This window comes from Choloepus didactylus, chromosome 22, assembly GCF_015220235.1.
Source record: "Choloepus didactylus isolate mChoDid1 chromosome 22, mChoDid1.pri, whole genome shotgun sequence".
Lineage (NCBI taxonomy): Eukaryota > Metazoa > Chordata > Mammalia > Pilosa > Megalonychidae > Choloepus > Choloepus didactylus.
Window position 1 is genome coordinate 11,786,322 of NC_051328.1, and position 10,417 is coordinate 11,796,738.

Consider the following 10,417-nt stretch of genomic DNA (forward strand, 5'->3'; position numbering starts at 1 on the left):
CATGGAACTTTTAATAGGAAGTGAGATCTGGTAGGTTTGCATAGGTTAGTGTGAATCAGCAACATATCCCAAAGTCATTTGGACAGGGAGTAAAAATATACATGCAGGCCCCCCCAAGGAGCTGGTGGAAAATGCAGTGGTGTTGGGCTTCCTCACCTGGATTGTGGCTGATGTTCTCACAAATATTGAGGACTGGCAGTTTGATGTGCCAAGACCTGTATCATGGGAGTTGCCCTTATGAAGCTCGTTACTGCAAAGGGGAGGCTAAACCTGCTTGTGATTGTGCCTAAAAGTCTCCCCCTGAGTACCTCTTTGTTTAGATGTGCCCCCCCCCCAACTAAGCCAACTCAGCAGATGAACTCACTGCCCTCCCCATAGGTGGGATCTGACTCTCAGGGGTGTAAATCTCCCTGGCAACGTGGGATATGACTCCTGAGGATGAATCTGGACCCAGCATCATGGGATTGAGAACATCTTCCTGAGCCTTTTTGATACCTCAAGTTGCAGAGGTTTGACTAACAACGATTATTTAAAATATCTGCTTCCTTTTTTTTTCCTGAGATATAAAGGATTTATTTCTTATTTTACCTTTAAGATAACATACTGTACAAGTACCCCTTATGAACCTGTCCTGGCAGAAGATTAGAAAATTTGGACATATGGAATTTCAGACTCCATTTTCTTCTGCAAAAAAAAATCTAATTGCTTATGGTGTTCGTGCTGCTTTGTATATATATGTCCCCCAGAAAAAACCATATTCTTTGATGCAATCTTGTGGGGCAGATATGTTGGTGTGGATTAGGTTGGAACCTATTGGTTTGGTGTTTCCATGGAGGTGTGGCCATGCCTATTCAGCATGGGCCTTGATTAGTTTACTAGAGGATTATATAAGCTCAGACAGAAGGAATGAGCTTGCTACAGCCAAGAGGGACACTTGGAAGAATGCACAAGAGCTGAGAGAGGAGCTGCAACTTACAGAGACATTTTGGAGATGGCCTTTGAAAGCAGACTTTTGCTACAGAGAGCTAAGTGTGGACAAATGCCCCAAGAGCAACTGTGAGTGACATTCTGAAGAGAAGCTGCAGTGTAGAGAGGAACGTCCTGGGAGAAAGCCATTTTGAAACCAGAACTCCAGAGCAGATGCCAGCCATGGGCCTTCCCAGCTAACAGAGGTTTTCCGGACACCACTGGCCATCCTCCAGTGAAGGTACCCGATTGTTGATGCATCACCTTGGACACTTTATGGCCTTAATACTGTAACTGTGTAACCAAATAAACCCCCTTTTTATAAAAGCTGATCCATTTCTGGGATTTTGCATCCCCACAGCATTAGCAAACCGGAACAAACCCTTTGCTGGACCAGAGGTTGAACATGCTTACTTTCAGATAGAGATTCACATTTTTGGGGCCCAGTTTGGAGAAGCTAGGAGCTAGGATACATTTAACTTGTTCTCTGGGCAGCTTGCGCCCCTTTACTCCAGTGTATTGGCATGCCAGTATTTGTAAATTTTCATCCAGAGTGTTTCTAGTTCTTCTTTCATTATTTTCATAAGTGGCAGAAGGCTGCATCGGCCATTAAGGCTATTTTTTTTTTAAATCTGCACGCACAGCTTTTAAGAAACAGCCAGGCATTATTAAGCAGTGGTATCACTAGTTTTTAACATTTTGACCACAGAAATAAATTTCCCTTTCTGTAACTTTCTGTATGCATTTTAGAATTTGTACCACATTATAAAATAAACTACATTCCTTTTTCTTTCAATAAAAACATCTCTCATACCCTTTACATTTAAGTTATTAAAACAATCTTGGAAACTGTTCTTAAGCAAGCACTTTGCAACATATTATTACCATTAAAATTAAACTTGTAAGAATAATGCTAAATACTTAAAGCACTTTAGTTAATACATTATTGAAACAGAAATGCATAATTTTTTAACAAGAATTCCCAGGGTAGGAGTGAGACATTTTGGGACTATTAAGAAGGAATGGGAAAAAGGCATACTAGGGAGGGCATAAGGCAGTGGAGGGGTTTGCAGGGGCCTAGAAATTATACCATCTATTCCCATATAGAGACTGAGCAGTGGATCAGTGGCCTGGAGAATTTAGGCATGGCGGAGTAAGTGGCTTTTGTGTTTAAAAGGAATGAAACGTTTTTCTTGAGACTGAGAGCATTACCCGTGATTCCGTCAGTGTGATGGTGGAGACTGGAGCCTTCTGGGTACTTGGGCATGTTCAATTGTCCATGGTGAGCCTCAGGAGACTGGAGAGCTGGAGCCGTGGATCTGATTGGCTTTGGGAGTGTGATGTTCTCTGGCTGGGAGGGGCATGAGACCAGTCAGGTTTTCAGTGGCTTTGCTGTTTGCAAAGCGGACAGGGCTCCAGGGTTTTTCTTTAAGGCTTTTGCTAGTAACTGACAGGCTTGCTTTTTAGGGTCTGCCTTGGCTTTCGTTTTCTCCTGCACCTGCTGAGAACACTCCAGGTATCTATTATTTAACACCTTGAAGGTTAGGGTTTCTGAGTTTGGGAGCTGGATTTTAATTCTTGGAGTTTGCCACATATATCAGAAGTGGCTTGAGAAATGAAGTGCATATTTAGGAGTAGGGTAGCCTCAGGCTTGTCAGGCTGCAGATTAGCAAAGGGCAGGAGGGTGTTTCTGACATGGGAGAGATAAAAGGGAAGAGTTTTTAGAGCATGAATTTAGGTGCTGCTTAATTTGGGAAAGGTCAGAAAAAGAGAAGGGAACATGGACACTGATGGGCCCCTCCAGTCCAGACACTTCTCCCAGGGAGCGGACAGGTTGAGGTCGAGAGGAGCGGGTCCTTCCAGGAGAAGGAAAGTAGGATTGAGACTTTAAGGTAGAATTCGGAGATGGGGAGGGTTGTTTACCCACTGTGCTCTAACAGCAGTTTCAGCATGGCTAGGAGGGGCTGCATATGGAGGAGGAGGAGGAGAAGTGAAAAGGTTTTCAGCAGGATTGAAGAAAGAGTTGGGAGGAGGAGGAGGAGGAGAAGGATTTGATGAGTGGAACAAGTTTGGCAGAGAGGGGGGGCGCCCCCGCAGGTTGAAAAAGGCCTAGAATTATGGGACTTTCCTCAACTTGCAGAGACGCTGACAATAGTCTCCAAGGTTAAAAGGAATTTATGCATCAAGGGTTCCGTTTTTTGGCCAGGGGGATCCATTACCTCATTTGTATTGTGGCCAGGTGGAATTACAATAGAAAATAAGCCTCTTAGCTTTTAGATCTACCCTGAGGCTGAGTTCTTTGAGGTTTGGAAGTAAGCACTATAGAGGGGTGTTACTTTGAGGTGGGAATTCTTTGTTTCCCAAGATTAAATAGGGTAAGGAGAAATCCCCACTCCCAATCTTAGGAGGAGTCCAGAGGGCGTCCCCCCTTGAGAGTCCCCAAGCTCCAGTGCAGTGATGGGGGAGTGGATAGTGGCATCCCAGTGTCATACTCAACCCTAGGGTCTCGGACCCAACAGAAGCAGCTCTCACCTAGCACTAGGGTCCCGTGAATGTTGTCCCGGACAACACAGAAAGAGAGTGCGGGAGAAAAAGGAGGCGCTTTCCCCTTAACCTGAGATGATTCACCTGTCATGGGTGTTAAAGTCAGGCAAGTGTGTTGTGACCCTCCTTATGGAGGTTTCGTCTCTTTTCTCCACCCTGAGTTTTAGCACCAAGATGTTACGTTATTCAATCAGGGAGAAAAGAGACAAAAAACTCAATCTGAAGGAATTGTATTGTCTGGCTGTGTACAGGCGGGCTGAAGCCTAAGAAAATGGCGACAGCGTGGGAGGATGTTCTGAAATTGTTAAATTCCACCCCTGGCTTCCCTGATGAGAAACTGCAGTCAAGAGTGGTCCCAGAGCTATGCCGAGGGATCCTGGCTCCCAGCTCAGTGCTCTGTCGCTGCTTCCTCTGGGCCAGGTCTTAGGTGTCCTCCTTTCCCACATGAAGTGGTGGTGGAGGGAGGAGGTGAGGGCGTGATGCAACAGGCAGCCTGCAGGAGAGCAGATCCCGCCCCTGTGACTTAGCCTCTCAGCAGCTCAGTCTCCTCCACAGGAAAAGCGGCATCAACACTAGTGCCTGGCCTGTGAGATTAAATGAGTTAAACATGTAAAGGGATTAGAATGGTGCCCAGAATGTGATGAATTCTCCATAAATTTAACTATTATTTTACTGTTATCACTCATAGCCTAGTGTGCATTTTTCTACCTCCAGACAAATAAGACTAGGCTGGCAGACATGTCTCATGTGTCATCCTCATCAACCATGTGAGCACATGACCTGTGTCGCAGACAGAGTCATCCACTCTCCCCAAAACATCGGGATGGAGACTGGGGATATAAAGCCATCGGCAATACAGTCCTTGCCCTGTTGGCAGATACAGAAGATCACCTGCCATTTCTGCCATCCCCTCTACCAGTATTTTACTCAATATCTTTCCTTTAAATGATTTGCATTTTTATAATATATTCACACGAAAAGTGCACCCTTTATCAGTAATGGAAATGACTCCTACTTCCAGACATAGATGGGAAACAAAATATAAATGTGCACGTGTGTGTACTTATATCCATACATATTTCTGGATCACTTTTGTTCCTGCCCAGGGTTAAGCTTGAAGCCAGCCCTTGTTTAAAAGATTTCAAGCAGCAGAGAGGTATTGAAGACACACCTGCACCAAGGCAAGGTTTTACCCTTGACATTTCCTTTCGGAGGCAGACTGGGTTCATATCCAGCAGCATCACTTCCTAACTCAGTGATCTTGGCCAAGTTACCTAAATTCCCTGTGCTGTACCTTTCTCCTGAGTAAGACGGCTCATAAATAATAAATAATAGTATTTCCCTTTAGGGTGGTTGTGAGGGTTAAAAGAGTGGTTAAACCAGCACACACACACACACACACACACACACAGGCTAATACTAAATGCTATGCAAACGTCAGGAAATTTGAAAGAGAAATAACCACTTTCTTGCCTGGTCTGCCCATCACCTAAAGCATCCCTCTTCTGGGGGCTTCCTACCCTTTGGGAAACGCCTGGACTGGGGCGGGCTGGCTAGGCTGTGGGGGCCACTGGAGAGAGTTAAGCAAAGTAGGGCCCATTACATCCCTTCCGGCGCGGAGGATAGAATGGAGGCAGAGAGGCAGAGCCCGGGTTAGACCCAGACGCTGTGGATAAGAGAACCAGGGCGAGGCCCGGAGGTGGGGACAGGGAGAGGGAATGCGGGTGGGGGGCGAAGGTCACCCCGCCCGCTCCTCTGCGCACAGCCCCCTCTCGCCAGCTCCTCCCGGGCCGGGGACGTGAGCACGAGTCTGTCGCTGCACACGGGCTCCAAGAAGGGGCGAAGCTGAAGATAACCGGGGCGAGGGCTGGGAGTGTAAAACTTTTTAAACATAATTTTAAAACCTTAAGCAAACAGAAAACTGTAATATATAACCTTCAGAGCTGTAAACAGGAAACAATGAGAGCTCCCATTCTCACAAAGGAGCAATTTGTAAATGTAAGGTCTGGAAACATATGTAAAGTTTGCACTTTTTCCAGGTGTCACCTAGAAAACAGGAAATAACTAAATTTAGGAAACAGGAAATCACTAAATTAGTGAGGTTCTCCAAACCTGTTAGATGATATGTAACTGCAAAGTTTGCACCTTGCCACCCGGCTCCTGAAGAAAACAGGAAAACAAGAAATAACTAAATTGATTCCCTCTGTCTCTAATGGGTTTAGCCAATTAAAGCATCCCTGGGAGACTGCCACAAACCTCCCAGATATAAGGGCCTTTTGTCTATCACTCTTGTTGCATGCCGACTGAAAGGATTCTCTCTCTTTGTCTCTGAACCTGGGGATAAAACTGAATTGGAGAAGCACTTCGGGGAAGCAGATTTGGGAAAACTTCCCCTGCTTTCTGCCGGTGTATTAAACCATCTTTTCCTCTTCAGCTGGTTTCGGTGTGACTTCTATTAGCTAAGCCAAGCAATGACCCATATTTGGGAAGTGCCCCTTCTGCGGGAGGAAGCGAGGACCCTGGGGCTGAGTTCCCGGAACACTGGGGAGCAGGGACAGCCGGCAGCCACGGGAAATTTGGGAAGGGGCGGGCAGAGTGTCTGGGACACCGCGTGCTGCCTGGGGCACAGCCCCCACATCGCGAGCGGGAGCCAAAGGCGCCACCCACGCCGTGCGCCCCGTGCCGCGTTCTGGGAACCGTGCGTCCCGCCCGGACAGGTGCACACAGCCCAGCAAAGCGCGCGGCGGGCTGCAGTGACTCAGCGGAGGCGGTGTGCAACGGCCGGGGCGGGGCTTTTGCTCCCGTGCAGGCTCCTCGGGCCATAAAGTCAGATTGCTTTCTCCTTGTCTCCAACTCGCCCTCCACTAGCCTAACGGTCTCATCGTCACTTGCTTTTGGACCTCCGGTCTCAACTCAGCTCGAAATGGACCCCAACTGCTCCTGCACCACTGGTAAGTGACTTCTGCTTCTGGGCCAGAAGATGCTCCAGTCCCAGGCGCGGGACTGAGTATCTCTGGGGTAAGAAGAAGGAGGTTTTGAGTTTTGAGCTGAAGTGGATGGATGCGGGTCTAGTGCTTTCTCCTTTGCCTAGGGCCTCCAATTTCAGTGGGTAGGGGACTGAGTCTTAGAGGTGTCCTGCTCCATGTCACCTAGGTGATCAGGGGGCTGCTGGAGTGGACCTGAAAACCTGTCCAGGCCCCTGAGCAACCTGGGCTGGATGAGAGGTGGGGGACGTTGTCTTTTTCGGGGTTAGGGCAAAAGTCCCTGGCCGTCCAAGCCTTCCCTGGCTGGGTCTAGGGCCTGGGACCTTCCTTGTCGGGTAAAAACAGGAGAGCACATTGTCCTTTCAGCATGAGCTAGAAAAGGCCAGAGCTGGACTTGAGTCTGCCCCGGGTGAGCCAGGAGCTCCCAAGGCTGCGCACAGCACAGAGTCTGGGTGGGAGCAGTATGTGCTGTCTGATGGTTGACTCTCCTATGTCACTTTTATTGCTCACTGACCATCTTTTTCTCTTCCTTGCAGGTGACTCCTGCAGCTGCGCCAGCTCATGTAAATGCAAAGAGTGCAAATGCACTTCCTGCAAAAAGAGTGAGTAGCATCCTCTTCCCCCTACCACGTCCCCAGTCCTCTCCTTGGCCCTGTGGGCTGGTGATATGCCCCTTCCTAGTGGAACGTGGCTCCTTCCCATTTTTCCTTGTTGGAAAGTGCGGGAACCCTCATCTCTGTCCTGAGTGCTCATCTCCACCCTCTCTTTCCCTTCCCCAGGCTGCTGCTCCTGCTGCCCCGTGGGCTGTGCCAAGTGCACCCAGGGCTGTGTCTGCAAAGGGGCATCGGACAAGTGCAGCTGCTGTGCCTGAGTCTGGGGAGAGCCCTGCTCCCAGATGTAAATGGACCAACATGTACACTCCCGGATTTTTTTTTAACAAACCTGAGCCATTTACCACATTCCATTTTCTACGAAATATGTGAATTAGAATAAAAATCATTTACTTTATTCTGACTCTGGTTTCTTTTGCATGGGTTGGAAATAAGGGACATTGTGCTGAGCAGGGCTGGGCTGGGCTGGGCTGGGGGATTGGACTGTGAGTCCAGAGCCTTGGTCTGCACATAAAGGTTAGCCCTAACAGATGGGGCACCTTAAGGCAAGTCAGGTTATGACTCTCAGGTCTGCAGCATCTGTCTGATGGGAGAGCACTGCAGGTGATACAGGTGATAGAAGGGGTGGGGCAGGTAAAGCCTCCAATCTGTTCTCATGTCAAGTGTTGCTGGCATGGAAATTCATTCTCGGGATTCTCTGCCCAACTTCAGTCCCTCATGGGATGTTAGGCCCATGAGGGACTCAGAGGGGTTGGAATCCAACTCCCCACCTGCTTGAATCCCTACACAGGGCTTCTCAAACTCCCCGCGTTGAAGGACCTATTTTTATTTTCTGACTTTCACAGAGCTAAACTTCAGTAAAATAAAATGAATCACTAAGAAAGCAAATAACACAAAGTATAAAACCCTGTTGGTATTCAAGAGACAAATTTCAATAACTATATTAACAAAATAACATATGAAAAATAGAATTACCAAAAAATCATGTTTGTTCATCTGAAGTGCATGGCAGCCCAGAAGCAGTTTGCAGACTGGCCCTTTTGAGGAGCACTGTCCCAGATGTCCCTATGAATCAGCTATCAGCCTTGGCTTCCCGAGTCCCCCCGGCAGGACATTCATTACTCCTGGGAGTTCCTTGCTGGGCTTTGACTGAGTCTTTGGAAGTTCCTCCTAAGAGGAGCCTGAAATCTGCCCCTCCTTCAAATTCCAGCCCTCAGTTAGTTCAAACCAGCAAACTGGCTAGGGATTTCGAGGGAATTGCCCAGCCATTTCCCAGAAAGATGGAGGTGTACATGGGAATTGGTGCCCGATGTAGTACTTCTATCGGGGCAGGGGTGATGGTGCATTCTGCAGACTGAAGATGTGGTGGCGCCTATTAGACAGGAGTGAGAGGCCAGGGTGGATAGCAATTAGTGCTAACGGTTAGCCCCCTGGCTATTTCTTGAGGGAATTCTATTTGATGTTCAATCAAAGAAGCAGATGAGTCATATGGCCCAGGAGTCAGGACCACACTTGCCCACAGTTCCCGGTGTGGAAAGGAGATCTCAGAGGCTAGCAGGGACCAAGGGTGTGGGTCTCAGGCCATCCATGCTCATAGCCTGTCCCATCACCTACTGGCTGTGCCACCTGGGCAAGTCGTTCAACATCTGTGAGCCCCCATTTCCTCTTCTGTAGAACAGAGAGTATATTTCTATGTGGAGATTAACTGCAATAATGCCTGGCTCCTGTCTAGGGTTAAACAGTCATTATGGTCATTACTGTCCACGTGGACTTTCTTGGAGAGAGGATCCTGTGAAATCCCCACAATCTCCTGGAACGGCCAGTCTGTTTGGATGCATTACTCTTGGCTAGAGGCTGGAGATGGGTGTGGAGCTTTGCCGATCCTGTGCCAGGGGAAGTGTGGACAACCTCCTGCACAGAGCCCTCTGGGAATGGATGCTGCCCCAGCATTTGAAGAGCCTTTCCCACATTTCATGTCATTTGATCTTTATGCAACTGAGTTAGGGGCTGGAGTAATTATGCCATCTTCCAGACAGGTTAAGCAATCTATCCTAGGTCACACAGCTCAGAATTCTGAACTTACGCTACAGCTAGCCTCAGCGCCCAGCCACAGCTGGCTGATCATGGTATCACTGGATGCTCAATCCTGCCTCTCACAGTTCAGATCTGGGAAGACTTTCTGAGGTGGTTAAATTCAACCCATTGCTTCACTGATGAGAAACTGAAGTCCAGAGTGGTCCCAGGGCTCTGCTGAGGATCCTGGCTCCTAGCTCAGTGCTCTTTCACTGCTTCCTCTGGGCCAGGTTTTGGTGTTCTCCTTTTCCGCATGAAGTGGTGGTGGCGGGAGGTGAGGGCGTGATGCAAGAGTCAGCCTGCATGACAGCAGATCCACCCCTGTGACCTAGCCTTCAGCAGCTCAGTCTCCTCCACAGGAAAAGAGGCATAAGAATAGCGCCTGGTCTGTAAAATTAAATGAGTTAATACATGCAAAGAACTTAGAATGGTGACCAGAACTTGGTGAGGTCTCTGTAATTATTAGCTATTATTTTAGTGTTATCATTCATAGACTCATGGGCATTTTTCTACCTCCAGAAAAATAAGATTGGCCTGGATGTCATGTGTCATCCTCATCAACCATGTGAGCACATGACCTGTGGCCCAGGCAGTCATTCACTCTCCCCAAAACATCGGGATGGAGACTGGGGATATAAAGCCGTGGGCAAGACAGTCCTTGCCCTGGTGGCAGATGCAGAAGGTCACCTGCCATTTCCATCATCCCCTGCACCAGTATTTTACTTAATATTTTCCCGTAAATGATTCGCATTTTGTAAAATATATTCACAGAAAAGTGCACACTTGATCGCTATGGAAATGAGAATCAGTCCTACTTTCAGTCACTGATGGGAACTATAAAATATATACATGTATGTATGTACTTACATACATTAACATTTCTGGATCATTTTTGTCCTGCCTAGGGTTGAGGTTGAAGCCAGCCCTTGTTTAACAGATTTCAAGCAGTAGAGACGTGCTGAAGACATACCTGCACCAAGGGGAGATTTTACCCTTGACCTTCTCTTTCCTTTGGGAGGCAGACTGGATTCAGATCCAGCAGCATCACTTCCTAGCTCAGTGATCTTGGACAAATTACCAAAATTCCCTGTGCTGTACCTTTCTCCTCAATAAGATGGCTCAAAAATAATAAATAATAGTATTTCCCTTTAGGGTGGATGTGAGGGTTAAAAGAGTGGTTCAACCAGCACACACACACTCAAACTCATATTAAATACTATATAATTGTCAGAATAATTC

The 10,417-nt window shown here is 47.7% G+C and overlaps 1 protein-coding gene across 1 annotated transcript; it reads left to right on the plus strand.

Annotated features, from left to right (window-relative positions):
- The first annotated feature begins 6,305 nt into the window (after nucleotides 1–6,305).
- LOC119518869 (metallothionein-I, hippocampal-like) lies at nucleotides 6,306–7,502 on the plus strand. Its single transcript, XM_037816290.1, has 3 exons — nucleotides 6,306–6,461; nucleotides 7,031–7,096; nucleotides 7,274–7,502. The coding sequence occupies exons 1-3, from the start codon at nucleotides 6,434–6,436 to the stop codon at nucleotides 7,363–7,365; spliced, it is 186 nt and encodes a 61-aa protein (XP_037672218.1). The 5' UTR covers nucleotides 6,306–6,433; the 3' UTR covers nucleotides 7,366–7,502.
- The last annotated feature ends 2,915 nt before the right edge of the window (nucleotides 7,503–10,417 follow it).